The 19,051-nt window shown below is 45.3% G+C and overlaps 2 protein-coding genes across 4 annotated transcripts; both read left to right on the top strand.

The window, feature by feature from the left end:
• Window positions 1-334: 334 nt before the first annotated feature.
• LOC308238457 (general transcription factor 3C polypeptide 2-like) lies at window positions 335-3,095 on the top strand (the record flags this gene model as incomplete). The annotated part of the gene is given in 5 exon segments (XM_080650346.1): window positions 335-1,126; window positions 1,130-1,459; window positions 1,679-1,843; window positions 1,847-3,021; window positions 3,023-3,095. Coding segments are annotated over 5 exon segments (2,535 nt in total).
• Window positions 3,096-7,295: 4,200 nt separating this feature from the next.
• Window positions 7,296-18,485, top strand: PRMT5 (protein arginine methyltransferase 5). Of its 3 annotated transcripts, XM_080685847.1 has the most exons (17): window positions 8,327-8,460; window positions 9,136-9,254; window positions 9,563-9,648; window positions 9,813-9,947; window positions 10,333-10,445; window positions 10,581-10,630; window positions 11,299-11,462; window positions 14,141-14,302; window positions 14,472-14,549; window positions 14,647-14,705; window positions 14,787-14,909; window positions 14,996-15,171; window positions 16,209-16,318; window positions 16,556-16,649; window positions 16,818-16,934; window positions 17,141-17,205; window positions 17,943-18,485. In XM_080685847.1, exons 1-17 carry the CDS (start codon window positions 8,351-8,353, stop codon window positions 18,093-18,095), a joined length of 1,914 nt encoding a protein of 637 aa, XP_080541973.1. In that variant the 5' UTR covers window positions 8,327-8,350; the 3' UTR covers window positions 18,096-18,485. The 3 variants fall into 3 exon arrangements, with proteins under 3 accessions (XP_080541975.1, XP_080541973.1, XP_080541974.1); XM_080685849.1 differs by lacking the exons at window positions 8,327-8,460; window positions 9,136-9,254 and adding an exon at window positions 7,296-7,400; XM_080685848.1 differs by lacking the exon at window positions 9,136-9,254 and having other exon boundaries at window positions 8,336-8,460.
• The last annotated feature ends 566 nt before the right edge of the window (window positions 18,486-19,051 follow it).

The raw sequence follows: 19,051 nt of genomic DNA, 5'->3' as shown, positions 1-19,051 counted from the left end.
CATATCATCTGGAAACAATGATAAATTTGCCTCACTCTTTTCAAAAGTTATAACCCCCTCTTTTTAAATTTTCAGTCTTATTGTATTGAAATTTTCAGAATATTAAATACAGTGATGAGACTAGACAGTCTTATTTTATTTTATCTTTACATAAATTGTTGACTTCATATATAAATGTACATGTATTTATATATGAAGAATATTAAGACTATTAAGAATGTTTATAGAAAATGGAATTAACTTGCCATCTTCTATTTGATGGCTATTAAAAATTATCATCTTGGGGACTTCCGGAAGGACTTTGGTGAGGGGGCAACCATTTTAGGGGGTGCTGATGGATACCTGCGGGGTCGGCTATGTCGCCCTGGGGGGGGCCAGCCCTGTGGGGAATGTGACTGTAGTAGACTCTCCTGGACAAGAGGTGCTAAATCAGCTTGATGACAGGACCACTTCAGGAACAGCCAGTACAGAGGCTTCCATAGAGATGTCTTTGCCTACCTCTTTGTCCGGATTTGAGGGTTCTCTTGATGAGAAAAAGCTCCTTCCAGAACAGGAAAGCCTATCCAGACTGGAACAGCAAGATCTTTCTTCAGAGATGTCAAAGGTCTCAAAGCCTAGGGCCTCAAAGCCTGGCCGGAAGAGAGGTGGTAGGACACGGAAAGGCCCCAAAAGGCCCCAACAACCTAATCCTCCATCAGCCCCTCTGGCTCCTGGTCACTTAGATCAATCCAACCCTCTGTCCACCCCCATGCCTAAGAAACGAGGTCGAAAGACCAAGGCAGAGCTGCTACTGCTAAAGTTGTCAAAAGGCCTAGATCAGCCAGAGTCTCCAGCTCCAAAGAGGCCCCCTGAGGACTTTGAGACTCCACCTGGGCAACGACCCCGCCGAAGGGCTGCCCAAGTGGCACTTCTGTATCTTCAGGAACTGGCTGAAGAGCTCTCAACAGCCCTGCCTGCTCCAGTGTCCTGTCCTGAGAGCCCCAAGGTGAGCAGCCCCACCAAACCAAAGAAGATCCGGCAACAGTCAGTCTGTCAAGGTGGAGAAGAAGAGGATGACATCACACGAGATGAAGACTTTGTTCTCAAGGTTGAGGCTGAAGATGGAGGAGAAAGTGAGGTCCCAAGTTAGAGCTCATCTGACCCTGAGCCTGCTGTGCCCCAAAATACCCCACGAGGATCCACTTCAGGGAAGCAGAAGCTGCACTGCCAGGACATGGCTCCCAATGGCTTATCCAATCACATCATGGCTCCTGTCTGGAAGTGCCTCCATCTCACCAAGGATCTCCGAGAACAGAAGCATTCATACTGGGAGTTTGCAGAATGGATCCCTTTAGCCTGGAAGTGGCACCTGTTATCTGAACTTGAGGCAGCTCCCTACCTGCCCCAGGAGGAGAAGTCTCCACTGTTTTCTGTGCAACGTGAAGGACTTCCTGAAGATGGCACACTCTACCGCATAAACAGATTTAGCTCAATCACAGCACACCCAGAGCGCTGGGATGTGTCCTTCTTCACAGGGGGACCTCTCTGGGCTCTGGACTGGTGCCCAGTGCCAGAGGGGGCAGCAGCCTCACAGTATGTGGCCCTTTTCTCCAGTCCTGACATGAAGGAGACACATTCACTGAGCCAACTTCATTCGGGTCCTGGGCTACTCCAGTTCTGGGGCCTTGGGACCTTGCAGCAAGAAAGCTGTCCTGGCAACAGGGCCCACTTGGTCTATGGGATTGCTTGTGACCATGGCTGCATTTGGGACCTCAAGTTCTGCCCCAGTGGAGCATGGGAACTTCCAGGCACCCTTCGGAAGGCTCCTCTCTTGCCTCGGTTGGGTCTCTTGGCTCTTGCTTGCTAAGATGGGAAGGTGCTGCTGTTCAGTCTGCCCCATCCTGAGGCCCTGCTGGCACAGCAGCCCCCAGATGCAATGAAACCTGCCATCTATAAGGTTCAATGTGTGGCAACCCTTCAGGTGGGGTCTGTACAAGTATCAGACCCCTCTGAGTGTGGTCAGTGCCTTAGCCTGGCCTGGATGCCCACCCGGCCCCACCACCACCTGGCTGCTGGATACTATAATGGCATGGTGGTTTTCTGGAACCTTCCCACTAACTCGCCCTTGCAGCGGATACAGCTCTCTGATGGCTCTTTGAAGCTCTACCCCTTCCAGGGTTTCCTAGCCCATGACCAGGCTGTGTGTACCCTTCAGTGCTGCAAAGCCAACAGTCATTTCATAGTGTCTGCAGGGAGCGACCGGAAAATCAAATTCTGGGACCTTCAACGACCTTATGAACCAATAAACTCTATCAAGCGCTTCTTGAGTACAGAGCTGGCCTGGCTGCTCCCCTACAATGGTGTCACTGTGGCTCAGGACAACTGCTATGCTTCGTATGGACTCTGTGGAATTCATTATATTGATGCTGGTTACCTTGGTTTCAAGGCCTACTTCACTGCTCCTCGTAAAGGCACTGTCTGGAGTCTTTCAGGATCCGACTGGCTTGGGACAATAGCTGCAGGAAATACATCCGGGGAGCTCACTGCAGCTATATTGCCTGATATGGCACTGAACCCAATAACTGTCAAGCGACCTGTAGAGCGAAGATTTCCTATATATAAAGCAGATCTGATGCCGTATCAGGATAGTCCTGAAGGTCAAGACCACTCTTCTGCTGCATCTGGAGCCCTTAACCCACCCAAGGCTCAAACTTATGCTGAAACTGTCAACCATCACTACTTGCTCTTTCAAGACACAGATTTGGGTTCCTTCCATGATCTGTTCCGTAGAGAACCAGTGCTGCGTATGCAGGAGGGAGAGGGGCATGCTCAGCTCTGTCTGGGCAGGCTGCAGCTGGAGGCTATTCATAAAGTACGTTTCAGCCCAAACCTGGACTCCTATGGATGGCTCGTATCTGGGGGGCAGTCAGGGCTGGTTCGGATCCATTTTGTCTGTGGACTCACCTCCCCATTGGGCCACCGTATGCTGCTTGAAAGCCGAGCCCACTTCAATGCTGTGTTCCAATTGTCCTCCTCTACTAGGGCCTGGCTTCTCTTTAACCAGCCATCGCCTTCGCCCAGTCCCTAGTCATGGTTCACACAACACCCTTGAATGAAGTCTGCCAAGAACAAATGGCCCCATGCATAGACCATAGAAACTGGGGCCTTCTTGGACAGTGATGCTGCCAGGCCTGGACCTTTAGACCTGCCTCCCAGGATTCCTTAGATACCTCTCCTTCCATCGACTTCAGCTGTCATCATGGCCCCCTGAGGGCAGGGAGGCTTGCCCTCCACAAACTCTCAAGGCTCCTCAGCCTAAACTGGCTCACAAGAAACACTCAGGCCTGATCTAGGCTTGGGAGTCAAATTGCTTATATTGAGCATATTGTGAAGTGGGTAAAGCTAAGTAAAGGTACTGGGTGTTTTTGAGACCACATGTGAGTGGGTGTTTGGAAAACTGGAAAGAGTATCTGCATGAAGGCTTCTGTCTGACTATATTCCAGGATCCAGTATTACTGCCTTCCCAGCTTCCTGTTTAGAGTAACCAACATGCAAGCCCATGGGGGCGGGAGTAGTAAGTTGTTGGACTGAAGCTGCGTATAGTAGTTCTTTAACTGAGGAACACCACAAACACACTACCAATATAACAGTGGTTCAGATCTTACTTGCTCCTGCTTAGGAAATATTCCTGATCACTGGTCATCTGACCCTACTTGAACACTCCTAGATGGTCATGTTTTAAAAATCTTTATATCCAGTCAGAGTATACCTCTAGATTTTACCATTGGTATTAGGAATTCTAGTAATTCTCACCTGTGATTGCCCTTTTAAGTGTTTAAAATAGCTATCATGTGTTTCCCAAGTCTTCTCTAGATTAAATACCTTCAGTTACCTTAAAAAAAAAAATTATTATCTTGGCCCTAGCCAGTTTGGCTCAGTAGACAGAGCTTCAGCCTGTGGACTGAAGGGTCCCAGTTTTGATTCTGGTCAAAGGAACTTGCATGGATTGTGGGCTTGATGCCCTGTAGGGGGTGTGCAGGAGGTAGCCAATCAGTGATTCTCTCTCATCATTGATGTTTCTCTCTCTCTCTCCCTCACCCTTCCTCTCTGAAATCAACAAAAAATATTTTTTTTAAATTAGCAAACTTTTTTGGTTTGGTTTATTTTTGATCTATTGCATAAATAAATTTTTTAATATCTAACCTTGTATTAATTCCTGGAACAAACCCTAATTGGTTGTTGTATATAATTATATTTTAATATACTGTTGAATTTTATGTGTTAATCTTAAATATTTTAGGATTTTGCATTTATATTCAGAAGTGAGACAGATCTATAGATTTGTGTGTGGGGGGTGCTATTTTATTTTATTCTATAAATTATTTACTTATTTATTTATTTTAGAGAGGAAGGGAGAGATAGAAACATCAATGGTGAGAGAGCATCATCTATTGGTTGCCTTCTGCACACCCCCTACTGGGGATCAAACCTGCAACCCTGGCATTGCCCTTGACCAGAATGGAACTTGGGACCCTTCAGTCCACAGGCTGATGCTCTATCCACTGAACCAAACCAGCTAGGGCTGACAGGTTTTTATATTAGGTATATTCTGGCTTCATAAACAAATTGTGTAGTTTCCCATCTTTTCCTGTTCTAGAACAGTTTCCACTTTCTATTTGACAGATAAATACCATATAATAGAAGATGACAAGGAAGAGAATGCAAATCAGCACAGATTATTTTGCCTCAGTAACTCTGCCACTTTTGTGGCTGGAGGACAGCCTTGATTGTGAAGCAGCAATTTGAAGCAGTAGGAGGGTCAAATGGGCCATTATTTTGATGTTGAAGAATTTAGCTGGCTGGACAGGCATAGAGGTGAGTGAAGGTGGTCCTGGGGAGGGAGGTAAGTGCTGAGGGAGGAGGGCAGCACAAGAGAAGATGAAAGGAGGGTTTACAATGGGCTGGAGGTGTTTACATAGAAACAAGCTCAGGTAGAACTGGGCCTGAAGGTGAGGAATGTGGCAGGCCCATTGGAAGATGGTCTGAGAGTGGGTACTCCTTCCCTTACAGGACAGTTTCCAGTGCTCTGGCCCGTTGGTCACTAGCTCCTGTTGGAGAAAGTAACATTATTTCTCACCCATGGTATTTGCCCTTTTGTTCTATCATCTTTCTGTCTTCATCCCAGCCAGGCCTACATCCAGTGTAGGAGTATAACAGTGATTCCCATGCTTCTGAGCACAAGAGTTCAGCATGCAGGGCAGAGCAGACAAAGCAGGGCGTAGGTAGACTTCACCAGCTTTGACTTTATACATTGGAAGAGTCCTTTACCAGGTTCTCTATTTCTTTTTCAGGCCTTTCCTCTTGCTTCTCTACGGCTATTACAGGCAGACCCACAGTACATGCTGGTTTGTTTGTTTTTTGACACAAGAAAGGGCTGTAGGAAAGGTGAGGAGCAATGTGGTATGGAATTATTGGGAATTGTTCAGCATTATGCTTGCCATATAGCTGAGGCCATTTTGAATGAAAAAGCGAAGATATAACAGACAAATGAAATTCAACCCATCTAAACTTACTTTAAGGATAGTCATAAATTCTAGGCTCTTTTTTACACAAATCCTTTAGAAAATTATTTTAACTGATGGCAAAGCTGGCATTATTGTTTTATAGGTTTTCCTCTCTCTCTCTCTCTCTCTCTCTCTCTCTCTCTCTCTCTCTCTCTCTCTCTCTTTCTCTCTCTCTCTCTTTCTCTCCCATGGATGGGTTACTTAACAATCAACAGACCAGCCAGCTTGACATGAAGAGGAAGATGCCAGGAGCACAGATGGTCCACAACCCAGATAATTAGCTTCTAAAGAAGAAACAACATTTACTAAGTCTTCTGTGATGCAGTTTGGTTGGTCACAGCTGGGACAGAGAACAAGCAAGCATCCTCAACAACTCTTTCATACTTCTGAAAATGTCAGCGGAGCACTCACCCACTTCCTGTGGACAACCACCTACTCATAAGACCTGCAGGGAAGAATCCAAATAAATATTGTAGACACTCCACCCTAAAGGAGGGGGAGTGTAACTCTCCACTGCTTAAGTGTGGGATGCGCATAATGACTTCCTTCCAAAGAGTGGAAGATGGAAGAGGGAAGAGGGGAGTGTAATTCTGTCAAGTGATAAAGGTCAGTATTGACAGTCATAAATTACGTCCATAGTATGTACTCTGGATATGATGTGATGAAAATGGCACTTTATCTCTATGATCTTCCTCCCCTAAATCCATAATCCCAATCTAATCATAATAAAACCATCAGACAAATGCCAATAGAGGAGAATATCTGACCAGTACTCCTCAAAGTCATCAAAAACAAGGAATATCTGAGAAACTGTCACAGCCCAGAGGAGCCTAAGGAAACATATCCACTATATGTAATGTATCCTGGATGGGATGGAACAGAAGGAGGACATTAGGCAAAAACTAAGGAAGCCTGAATAAACTATATACTTTAGTTTATAATGTTTTCAATATCGGTCCATGAGTTGTAATAAATGTACTATAGCAATGTTAAGATGTTAATAATAGAGAAAGCTTCAGGGGCAGGGTAGCTCGTTGGTTGGAGCATTATCCCAATATGCCAAGGTTGTGAGTTTGGTCCCCAGACAGGGCATATACAAACATCAACTAATAAATGCATAAATAAGTGGGACAACAAATCAATATTTCTCTCCCTTTCTCTCTAAAATCAGTAACAAAACAGAAAAAAAGAACTAGAGAAAGCTGTAGGGTGGCATATGGGAACTTACTGTACTTTCTGCTCAACTTTTCTGTAAATCTAAAGCTGTTCTAAGGAATAAAGTATAATAATAATAATAATAATAATAATAATAATAATAAACCTGCAGGAACTGAATGAAGACTAAGATGGAACAAAAGCATCTCCAACCCCCTTTGGCTTCATAGGCATCTCCTTAGTTCTTGGGCTTTTGGACTTTTATCCTTTTGGGATATTCACATTGCACCCAGGGGTCCTTATTGCTTATCCTACCCACACCCTTCCCTTGTTTCCCAGGACTTTGTCCCCCACGGGCAATGGTGATTTCATTCAGTCTCTTGGCTTCATTCACTACCTCTCTTCTGGAGATTTCTAAATTTTGTCTGGTTCAGGTCACTGTTCATCCAACTATTGTACAGCGCCCCCTAGAGGTCCAATTCTGCACTTCCAAACCCATAACCTGATTCTCCCGGAACGGTTTCTTTCATTTCTTGTCTCACGGAGAGCCCAGAACCCTGAGCATCACCCTAGAATTCTCTTTCTCATGTCTCTCTGCCAGTCGGTCCCTAAGTTCTGTCATTGCCTCCCGCTTAGGGCTTTTTGTTCGCCTTTTCATCGCCGCTGCGAGACCCTCAGCACCTCTGGGCTCCCTGCCTTCAGGTATTTCCCTTTCTCCTCCCTATGTCTTTCCTTTCTTCACTCCTTTCCTTCTTTTCCATCCCTCTATCAGGTATTGACAAAAGAAAATGTAGAGATTCTCTCAGGCCTGTGCCAGGCTGTTCATGACTCCTCTCTACTGTAATTGCTCATCATGAATTTCTTTTTTCCATCTTCCTGTGTATGTTTGGATGTGTGTTTAGGTATTTATTTAAATTTTGTGTTTGAGATTTAGAACCACTTGGAGTATCTAGTGGCTGAATTGCCACAATTTATTTACACATAACACACTAAGGCCCATACAAAGCCTATTTTAAGAGCACCAGCCATTAACCCAGGTTCAGATGTAAGTAATTACACAAGAACCATCTTTGAATTAGGTAACGGAAAAAGCTGACATAAGATGGTCGCAGAACTCAACTAATTTAAGTCCTGAAAATGAAGGAGAAGATAGTGAGGGAACATTAGTATAAAAGAGAAAATAAGACGTTAGTGCAATAAGGAATTTTACCCATGAGTTGCAAATATAAACCCTTTGTCTATACGAGCCAGCCAGGAGTCGAACCTGGAATCTTCTGATCCGTAGTCAGACGCGTTATCCATTGCGCCACTGGCCCTAAGACAATTGAGCTACTTTCTGCGACAATACTTCAAGCTTACATTGCAGGGTTTCATGGGACCTGTAGTTTCTCAACGAAATTCTGCGAATAGTTGAGGCATTATGGGAGACTGATGCTCGTCAAGAACTAGACCCTGAGATTGGTCAATGTTTCGGAGCCACGCAATACGTCACTGTACAGCCCGCGGATTGGCCGGAAGGGCCACTGGAGCCAGGGAAGATGCTCTGGTTGTTAGGGCGACTCGTCCCGCCTTCCGGAGGCTTTTACCCCTCCCGGCTTTGTGATTGGCTGCTAGTATTAAGGAATCCCGGCGTGGACTAGGCGAGGGAAAAGATGGCGGCGATGGCGGTTGGAGCTGCCGGTGGGAGCCGCGTGTCCAGCGGCAGGGACCTGAATTGCGTCCCCGAAATAGCTGACACACTGGGGGCTGTGGCCAAGCAGGGGTGAGGGCCCGGATCTCCGCGGGCGGAATGCGGGGTCCGAATTCGAGGGCGGAGAGAGGCAGACTAGTCATACCCGAGAGGCTGGGGTGAAGGGGTCGGAGTGAATAAGATGGGCTGGGGGTGGGTGGATACCAGTACACACCTTGGGGAGAGAAGCCTCGGGCCTTGGAGCGTTAGGAAAAAAAAAAAACTTATTGGGGTGTGTGCTCACTGAGTCCAAAAGTCGGGGGAGTTGCCAGGTAAACTCAAAAAAGGGGCGTATAGACCTCCAAGGGCCCTGAGGAGCGAAATTATTGTCTGAAAGTGGGAGGAAGTGTTAAGGGGCTAGGGAGAGAAGAGATAAACCTTTCAGGGGGAGGCGTGGGCAGTACTGGGATGGATCTGGATGTGACAGTCCTGGAAAACCAGTGACAGAGGAGTAGAAAATCCACTTGGTGTGGATTTTCATCTTTTTCCCTTACTCATCTTTTCCATGGCTGTGTTTTGTGGAGATATTGAGGCACAAAGCAGCGGAAGTGATAATGCCCCAAGGTGGGCTGAACTCAGCAGTGCAGTCCGTTGACTGATGGTGGCAGCTGAAAGGGTTGTGCAGAATCCGATAGCCTAATCCAGTTGCTTGGACCTCTGGGCACTGCTGCTCTTTACATGACGACTCTGGGTCTGTCACGGTTGTAGGTTTGATTTCCTCTGCATGCCTGTCTTCCACCCGCGTTTCAAGAGGGAATTCACTCAGGAACCTGCTAAGAATCGACCGGGCCCCCAGACACGATCAGACCTACTGCTGTCAGGAAGGGGTAGGGAGCATCCCATATAACCCTTAATTATTAGAGGCAGTTAACAACTTCTGCTTTAGCAGAGCCCTCATTCTTCTTTCTTGGCTTAGATATATTGATTAGTCCCTAGGATATAGATAATTCTTTTTTTCCTTGCTTACCTGCTAAAAGCCCTAGTTTCCTAATTTGCATCAGCCTATCCCATATCTGTGATAGAAAAAGTCTTTGTCTCTCATTTCTATTTTCTATTCCCTGTTAAGAACTAGAAATTGAATGAGTAAAGTGCCTAACCTCATTCAATCTTTGTCTTTTTTGGTTGGGGAGTGTAGACTGGAATACCCTGATTGTGGGAAAGCTTTCTCCATGGATTCGTCCAGACTCAAAAGTGGAGAAGATCCGCAGGAACTCCGAGGCGGTAAGATTATTTGACTTCTCTGGATTTTTCTAAAGATCAGGTTTGTAACAAAGCTGGATGGGGAAAATAGTTTTCCCCCCAATAACTCAGTAACTCTGATATAATGCAATTAAAACTATTTGGGTTGCTAACTCTTAACCTTTTCCTCTTGATCTCCATTCCAGGCCATGTTACAGGAGCTGAATTTTGGAGCATATTTAGGTCTTCCAGCTTTCTTGCTGCCACTAAATCAGGAAGATAACACAAACCTGGCCAGAATTTTGACCAACCACATCCACACTGGCCACCACTCCTCCATGGTATGGCTGAGGGCCTCCTTTCCTGCTGCATATTTTGGTAGTCTGGGTGTGCTATGTACCTTCTTGTTCCTAGCCATTCATTAAAGGGTACATTTGGCAGAACTAAAATGTCAGTACTACTTGCAGCTGTCTAAAAGTGGTGAGCAGAGATTGATAAAAGATAAAGAATATAAAATTATTCCGAGAAACTTATGGTTGAAATATAGGACAAGGCTGATATTTACATAAGGATATAATATACATAAGCTACATGTACATGCACATGTAATCACAAATTTGGGGGAAGCATATAATAGATTAACTTGAGGTTTGGATTAAGAGCTTTTAATTGAAGGAAGCTTTCTGGACCCAACAAATTCTAAGTAGGGTACTTGTTCATGTACAGTTCTGGATGCGAGTACCATTGGTGGCACCAGAGGACCTGAGAGATGATATAATTGAGAATGCACCCGCTGCGCACACAGAGGAGTACAGTGGAGAGGAGAAGACATGGATGTGGTATGTCTCCCTTTGCTGCTGTTCCAGGGCAAAGGGTAGGGTGAAGGGAAGTACAGGATGGAACCTATAAGACGGTCTCCTTGAGCTATGGTGGGCCATATTTGACGGTATTTTTCTGTGTTTGACTCTGGACAGGTGGCACAATTTCCGGACCTTATGTGACTATAGCAAGAGGATTGCGGTGGGTAAGTTCATGAAGGATAGTTATCCCTTTTCTGACCTGGAATAAGAATCAGAAGTTTCATGTAGACTTGGCTGCTGCGAAGTTTTGCTATTTTTCTGTGCCTCAGTGTGCCTTGCTTTTATTTTACTTATTTAAATTCTCACCCAAGGATATTTTTTCCATTGATTTTTAGAGAGTGTAGAAGGCAGTGAGGAAAAGGGGGGGGAGAGAGAAACATCGTCGACACATCCATTGAATGCCTCCCGCATGCGCCCAGTTGGGGCTGGGGAACCTGCAAGCAAGTGTATCGAACCCATGACCCTTCATTCTAAAGGCTGACGCTCTGACCACTGAGCAACCAGCCAAGGCTGCCTTGCCCTTTTTGTATGTATTTTTATTGATTTTGGAGACAAAGGGAGAGAGATATGAAACATTAATGATGAGAGATAATTATCAATCGGCTGCCTCCTTCCTGCATGCCCCACACTGGGGATCAAGCCCATAACCTAGGCATGTGTTCTGACTGGGAATCGAACCATAACCTCCTGGTTCATAGGTCGACGCTCAACCACTGAGCCACACCCATTGGGCGGGGGCGAGGCTTCCTTGCTAAAATAGATCTTGCACAAAAGAGCAAGAAAAGGCTTCTTGTCTTGCAGTAGTTCACAGGTCTTTCTTTTCCCTGTGTAGCTCTTGAAATTGGAGCTGACCTCCCATCTAATCATGTCATTGATCGTTGGCTTGGGGAGCCCATCAAAGCAGCTATTCTTCCCACCAGCATTTTCCTGACCAATAAGAAGGGATTTCCTGTTCTTTCTAAGATGCACCAGAGGCTGATCTTCCGGCTGCTTAAGGTGGGTGGTAGAATGGTTCTAAAGGTTCTCCAGCTAATCCTTTTGCCTTATTCCCATATGTGTGATGCTCTTTTTCCTGTGGGGCTGACTCCTTTCCTCTCTGGTTTCTGGAGAACATTTTCAGCAGAGTTGGGGGTTTTGAGAGGAAAAAGGCAAATGTCAGTGGAAGCCCCAGAAACATTAAAAAAGTTACCAGATCTCAAGAGAACCTTGCAGAAGGTTTCACTTAAGAAGTTACAGCAAGGAGGAGAAACCAAGATGGCGGCATAGGTAAATACCTAAACTGCTGCCTCGCACAACAATTTCAAAACTACAACTAAAAGACAAAACGGACATCATCCAGAACCACAGGAAGGCTGGCTGAGTGGAAATTCTACAACTAGAAGGAAAGAAAAGCACACAGAGACTCAGAGGAGCTGTAGGAGGCAGAGGTACTGAGACGTGCGCACGGAGAGGACTGGCAACTGAGTGTGCGGCTGGCTTTCTCAAGCGAGAGGGAGACAAAAGCTCCCAACTGCACTGAACTCCAGTTCCGGATGAGACTCTGGGGACCCAGACTCATTCGGGGAGAAACTGGACTGTCTGGCAGCGGGCAGAACTCGAGGGCGGCTTTCTCTCAGAGGTGCTTGCAGCGATTACCATGGGACACTGTGACACAGGGGCCTCTTAGGGCAGGGCTGATGGGAAACCAATGCTGTCTGCTCCGCCCTGAGACTCGGCCCCATCCAAGCTGAGCTCAGAGGCTTTTGCAAATCTTGTCTCATAAGGGTGTCTCCAGCCCTGACCGGTTTGGCTCAGTGGATAGAGCGTCAGCCTGCGGACTGAAGGGTCCCAGGTTCGATTCCAGTCAAGGGCATGTACCTTGGTTGCGGGCACATCCCCAGTGGAGGGTGTGCAGGAGGCAGCTGATCGATGTTTCTCTCTCATCGATGTTTCTAACTCTCTATCTCTCTCCCTTCCTCTCTGTAAAAAAATCAATAAAATATATTAAAAAAAAATAAAATAAAATAAAAAAAATAAGGGTGTCTCCAGCACAGAAGTTCTCTCAGCATAGACACAGCTGATCCTCACAGCCAATTGGCCTGAAGGTCAATTCCTCCCAGTGATACCAACAACAATCAAGGCTTAACTACAACAAGACTGTGCACACAGCCCACAAAGGGGTGCACCAAGAGTGTCCACCTCAGGTAACTGGGGAGGCAGAGCCACTGGGCCCTATAGGACACCTAGCACACAAAGCCACTCTATCAACTCAGGGAAGCAGCCAAAATGCGGAGACAAAGAAACAGGTCACAAATGAAAGAAATGGAGGAAAGCAAACTATAGAGTTCAAAACCACGGTTATAAGGTTTTTCAAGAATTTCCTAGAAAAGGCCGATAAATTTAGCGAGACCCTCAAGGATATGAAAAAGGACCAACTAGAAATTAAGCATACACTGACAGAAATAAAAAATATAGAGAGATCTAACAGCAGACTAGAGAATCGCAAGAATCAAGTCAAAGATTTGAAAAACAAAGAAGCAAAAAACACTCAACCGGAAAAGCAAAAAGAAAAAGAATCCAAAAATATGAAGATAGTGTAAGGAGCCTCTGGGACAACTTCAAGCATACTAACATCCGAATTATGGGGTTGCCAGAAGAAGAGAGAGAGCAAGATACCGAAAACATATTTGAAGAAATAATGACAGAAAACTTCCCCCACCTGGTGAAAGAAATAGACTTACAAGTCCAGGAAGCGCACAGAACCCCAAACAAAAGGAATCCAAAGAGGACCACACCAAGACATCATAATTAAAATGCCAAGAGCAAAAGACAAAGAGAGAATATTAAAAGCAGAAATAGAAAAACACTTAGTTACCTACAAGGGAGCACCCATACGATTGTCAACTGATTTCTCAACAGAAACTATGCAGGCCAGAAGGGAGTGGCAAGAAATATTCAAAGTGATGAATAGCAAGAACCTACAACCAATATTACTCTACCCAGCAAAGCTATCATTCAGCATTGAAGGTCAAATAAAGAGCTTCACAATAAGAAAAAGCTAAAGGAGTTCATCACCACCAAACCAGTATTATATGAAATGCTGAAAGGTATTCTTTAAGAAGAGGAAGAAGAAAAAGGTAAAGATAAAAATTATGAACAACAAATACATATCTATCAACAAGCGAACCTAAAAATCAAGTGAATTAAAAATCTGATGAACACAATAAACTGGTGAATATAATAGAATCAGGGGCAAAGAAAAGGAGTGGACTGACAATTCTCGGGGGGAAAGGAGTGTGGGGGAATGCAGGAAGAGACTAGACAAAAATTGTACACCTATGGCTGAGGACAGTGGGGATGGGGGTAAGGGCAGAGGGTGGGGTGGGAACCGGGTGGAGGGAAGCTATGGGGGGAAAAAGAGGAACAATTGTAATAATCTGAACAATAAATATTTATTAAATTAAAAAAAAAAAGAAGTTACAGCAAGTATTCATGGGGCTCTTTGAGCCAGGCTGATGCTTATATGGCATAGGAAGGCTTTATAAGTTAAATTCATTTGAAGCATTATGCTGCTTTTGTTGGTATTTGGAGAACTGCTGGGACCTATTTTATGCTAGGACTCTGGCCATAAGCCATAATATTATCCTGGAATCTTGGTGTAAGGACTGTATCTGATGGTCTGACTTCTCTCACAGTTGGAGGTGCAGTTCATCATCACAGGCACCAACCACCATTCAGAGAAGGAGTTCTGCTCCTACCTCCAGTATTTGGAATACTTAAGCCAGAACCGCCCTCCCCCTAATGCCTATGAACTCTTTGCCAAGGGCTATGAAGACTATCTGCAGTCCCCGCTCCAGGTAGGTCTGGAGGAAGGTTGGGGGTGGGGTGGGGAATGTCTCTTGAGAGTAGGTGTTCTAAAATCCTGCCAAAGCTCAGGCAACAATGGTGGGAAGGTTTTGGTAATTGGTGCATTATCCTTTTCAGAAACTGGCTAACTTATTTTGCCTATTTCCCCTCATTCATCAGCCCCTGATGGACAATCTCGAATCTCAGACATATGAAGTATTTGAAAAGGACCCCATCAAATACTCTCAATACCAACAGGTACAGTGTGGGTCCAAGATTGGGTCAAGCACAGGTCCGGAATGACCTAGGTGAGGATGGGATTATAGACATGAGGTCTTCTCTTCTTTTCCACCAGGCCATCTATAAATGTCTGTTAGACCGAGTGCCAGATGAAGGGAAGGACACCAATGTTCAGTGAGTAGCCTCCCCACGATCGGAGATTTGTGTGCCTACTTCTCTATATGCTGAGTTAGCTTAACTCTACCCCTTTCTTAGGGTGCTGATGGTGCTGGGAGCAGGCCGGGGTCCCCTAGTGAACGCTTCCCTGCGGGCAGCCAAGCAAGCTGACCGGCGTATAAAGCTGTATGCCGTGGAGAAGAACCCTAATGCTGTGGTGACGTGAGTAGCAACCCTTTTGCTGGGAAGTTTGTCCCCAGTGTCAGTTTTTCTTATCAGTGTCCTTACCTGTATCATCTCTGTTTTAGACTAGAAAACTGGCAGTTTGAAGAATGGGGAAGCCAGGTGACAGTAGTGTCATCGGACATGCGGGAATGGGTGGCTCCAGAGAAAGCAGACATCATTGTCAGTGAGCTTCTGGGCTCCTTTGCTGATAATGAACTGTCACCTGAGTGCCTAGATGGAGCCCAGCACTTCCTAAAAGGTGCCTCCAAGCTGGGGTGTACTGAGTAAGGGGATTGGATTATCAACTGGGAAAGCTGTGAGGATGGGGGAATGGCAGGATTGGGTGAGACAGTAACCTAAGAGGAGGTTACAGAGTTTAGGAGGAGGAGGGTTGGACTTGGGTCAGTGCCCATAGGAAATGAACTAATCTCTCTGAACTTCAATGTTCACATTTATAAAATGAGATTAGTAGCTCTGTCTGGTGTGGCTCAGTTGGTTGAGTGTTGTCCTGTGCATTGAAAGGTTGCCGGTTTGATTCCCAGTCAGGGCACATACCCAGGTTGCAGGATTGATCCTGGTTGGGATCAATGTTTCTCTCTCCTTCCCTCTCTCTTTCTTTCTCTCTAAAATCAATAAAAACATATTTAAAAATAAAATAAAATGAGGGAAGTAGACTAGAGCAGAGACACTTAATCTGAGGTCTGTGGACTCCCTGAGTTGCTGTGATATGTACCTTTGGTTTAGTTTTCATCAGGATCTCAAAGAGTTTTGTGACCTCACAAAAGTTAAGCACTCATTTAGAATATCTTAGGTTCCTTCCAGGGTTGTTTTGTTGTTGTTTGTTAATTCTTACCTGAGTATGTTTTTTCCATTGATTTTTTTTTTTTAAGAGAGGGTGGGAGGGAGGGAGCAGGGGGGAAGAGAGAGAGAGAGAGAATAACATTAATGTGAGGCATTGATTGATTGTCTCCCGCATGTACTGTGCCAATATCGGAGCCCAGGATCGAACCTGCAACCCAGGTACATGCCCTTGACCAGGAATCAAACCTGTGACCATTCACTGCAGGCCGATGCTCTAACCATTGAGTAACCGGCCAGGGCAGTTTTAATCTTGTGACTCTGTAAATTAACCTGGAAGTGGAATCCCCTGTGACAGGAGTTGGGAGCAGGTTGGCCTGGGGATGTGACAACATTGAGCTGCCTGAGTCTGTTTGGATGTGTGAGTTTGAGCTTTCAGTTCGTACAGATATACCATTTCCATCTCTTCGGAACTAATGTAACCCTCCTGCACTGCAGATGATGGTGTGAGCATCCCTGGGGAGTACACCTCCTTTCTGGCTCCTATCTCCTCCTCCAAGCTGTACAATGAGGTCCGAGCCTGTCGGGAAAAGGACCGTGACCCTGAGGTAAAAAAAACAACAAACACTTTCTTCTGGAGGACTCCTCTCTTTAGTTCTTTATTTTTCTGTATTAGCACCAGAAGATGGTGAGGTAGAGGAGGAGTTGGGGATGTGGGAAAGTGGTCGAAATGAAAGTTTGTGTTCATTCTTTTCCATGTTCCTCAGACTTGAGCTTCTTTCCCTGAGGAAGTAGGTATCTGTGACCTATTTTATCCAGTTTTTGCCCTCTTTCTCTCGGGTCAGGCCCAGTTTGAGATGCCTTATGTGGTACGACTGCACAATTTCCACCAGCTGTCTGCACCCCAGCCCTGTTTTACCTTCAGCCATCCCAACAGAGGTGGGTTCCTGTGTGTCTGTCCTCTGACTGGGTGTGTAAGAGCTCGCCCTCCTAGTTTTTTCCCTTGCTGTCTGGGTCTGCCTTTTCTAAGCTTCCCTTGGTCTTGCTCTTTACCAAGTTGTCTAGGACTTCTGGCCCTTTGTCACCCACACAGCTTTTCCCTGACAGATCCTATGATTGACAACAACCGCTACTGTACCTTGGAGTTTCCCGTGGAGGTGAATACAGTACTGCATGGCTTTGCAGGCTACTTTGAGACTGTGCTTTATCAGGATATCACTCTGAGTGAGTTTTGGGCACTGGATGGTGGGGTATGAGCATGTACTACCTGGGAAGCTCATGTACATGTTTCATTTAGAATTACGTGGAGCCCAGGAGTCAGAAATGGGAATCTTTGATTACTTGTTTCAAAGTAATCCAGAAACTTCTCAACCTAGTCAAAAAGCACTGTTATGGAGAACCTCAATTTTTTCATTATTTTGTCCACATAGGTATCCGTCCAGAGACTCACTCTCCTGGGATGTTCTCATGGTTTCCCATCTTCTTTCCCATTAAGGTAGGAATCACCTTTAAAACTCCATAGGTTAAGGAATAACTTCAGCTGTTGGGTATGGAGAGCATGTCCTGCTCTCATGTGCTTGGATCCCAATTGTAGATGTTGAAAATCTGCAGTGGCCTTCTCCCTGGCTTCCCCACGTCTCCTCCAGCTGCTCTTCTATTTTTTACCTAGAGTAAGAATCACCTTTTAAAAACTCAAATCTGATTGTATCTCTCTCCTGCTTAAAACCCTTCCCATTGTCCTTAGGGTAACAGTCAAAATCCTGAGCATTACTTTGTAAGACTTGGTTGATTTGTTTTTAGCCTGTCTTTCCAGCTACTGTCCCCTTGATTACATTGCTTCAGTCCAGTGGAATGGCTTTTGGTACCTCTGATATACCATCTTTCCTGCCTCAGGCTTTCATACCTTTCTCCTTTGCCTGTAAAATTATTTGCTTACTTCTTCACCCAGCTAACTTATTTTCTAGGCTTCCTTGAACATTCTTATTGTCATAACTTTCTGACCTTCTAGACTAAGTTAGCGTTCCCCCTTGCATGTTCACACACTGATCACATTTTAGATTATTTGCTTAGTGTCTGGTTTTTCAGTTCTGATTATTTGTTCTGATAGATTTCAAATAAATTTCATGAGGTTTGGGATGTCATGTTTTATCATTTTATCTCCATACCTAGCTCAGTACATTGCCACATATAATTCATTAGCTCCACCCTAAAATTTCATCTTTCTTCTTACAGCAGCCCATTACAGTACGTGAAGGCCAAACCATCTGTGTGCGTTTCTGGCGATGCAGCAATTCCAAGAAGGTGTGGTATGAGTGGGCTGTGACAGCACCAGTCTGTTCTGCTATTCACAATCCCACAGGCCGCTCATACACCATTGGTCTCTAGCCAAGCCTGCAAATGTCCGGAAGCGGCTTCAGCTTCTGCTCCTATAGCACAGAAGGTGCACTACATCTGTGGGCTGTGATTCCCCTTGCCCATCAGAGAGGAGCATTTCACTCTGTTTTCCTGCCTTACAATCAAGGTGGGCAAAGGAGAATTAATTACAAGGCTCAAGCCACCAATCTGTGAAGACTTCAGGCCAAGGCATGAGGAATTAGTGCTAGATCTGAAGCTACTCTAATAGGCACTCAGCCTCAAGCGCTCCTTGGAACAGCCCTGAGAACGTGCAGATTGAACACATTTTCAGCCCTTTCCCTGATCATCTCTCTTTCTGTTTTGATGGTTTTGTGTGGGAGGAAATACAAATAAAGTGAAGTTATGGCCTTTCCTGCTCCAACCCTGTTCTCCATGCCTCTTCTTTCCCATACCTTACTTAAACCTAGACATATTTAGATCTGTGCCCTGATCCAAGAGTGTCCATTTGAAAAGCTTAGTGGTGACTCTTGGACTCCTGGGTATAGGTCTTTCTGATTAGCTACAGAGAGGTCTAGTCTATTAGGACCTGTGATTAGGCTTTTGTCTGGAGAGGAGGCATAATTTGCCACCATAGAGAAAGATGGGTTGTATATAAAGCCAGCTTTCCTTCTACCTTCCTTAGCTACTGAACTGCCAAGCACCTTTGTTACCTCTTGAGAGAGAAAGCTATCCAGGCATCTCCAGCAAGAAGCCATCTATTTTTGTTGTTTTAATCCTCACCAGAGGATATTATTTCATAGATTTTTTTTTTTTTTTTAGAGAATAGAAGGGGAGGGAGGGTGGAGAAACAATATGTGAGAGACACATTGATTGTTTGCCTCTAGCATGTGTCCTGACAGGGCCGGGGATCATACCTGCAACCAAGTATGTGCCCCTGACCAGGAGCCCCTGACCAGGAATCAGACCCCAGACCCTTCAATGCACAG

Source organism: Plecotus auritus, assembly GCF_963455305.1.
Source record: "Plecotus auritus genome assembly, chromosome: 1".
NCBI lineage: Eukaryota > Metazoa > Chordata > Mammalia > Chiroptera > Vespertilionidae > Plecotus > Plecotus auritus.
This window is presented reverse-complemented; position numbering and strand designations above follow the sequence as displayed.

Excerpts from the sequence above, each read along its gene's own strand:
- PRMT5 (XM_080685847.1), top strand. The coding sequence starts at position 8,351 with ATGGCGGCGATGGCGGTTGGAGCTGCCGGTGGGAGCCGCGTGTCCAGC. Across the intron at positions 9,649-9,812 it reads TCCGCAGGAACTCCGAGGCG|GCCATGTTACAGGAGCTGAA; the intron begins GTAAGATTATTT and ends TCTCCATTCCAG. Across the intron at positions 14,706-14,786 it reads GGGAAGGACACCAATGTTCA|GGTGCTGATGGTGCTGGGAG; the intron begins GTGAGTAGCCTC and ends CCCCTTTCTTAG.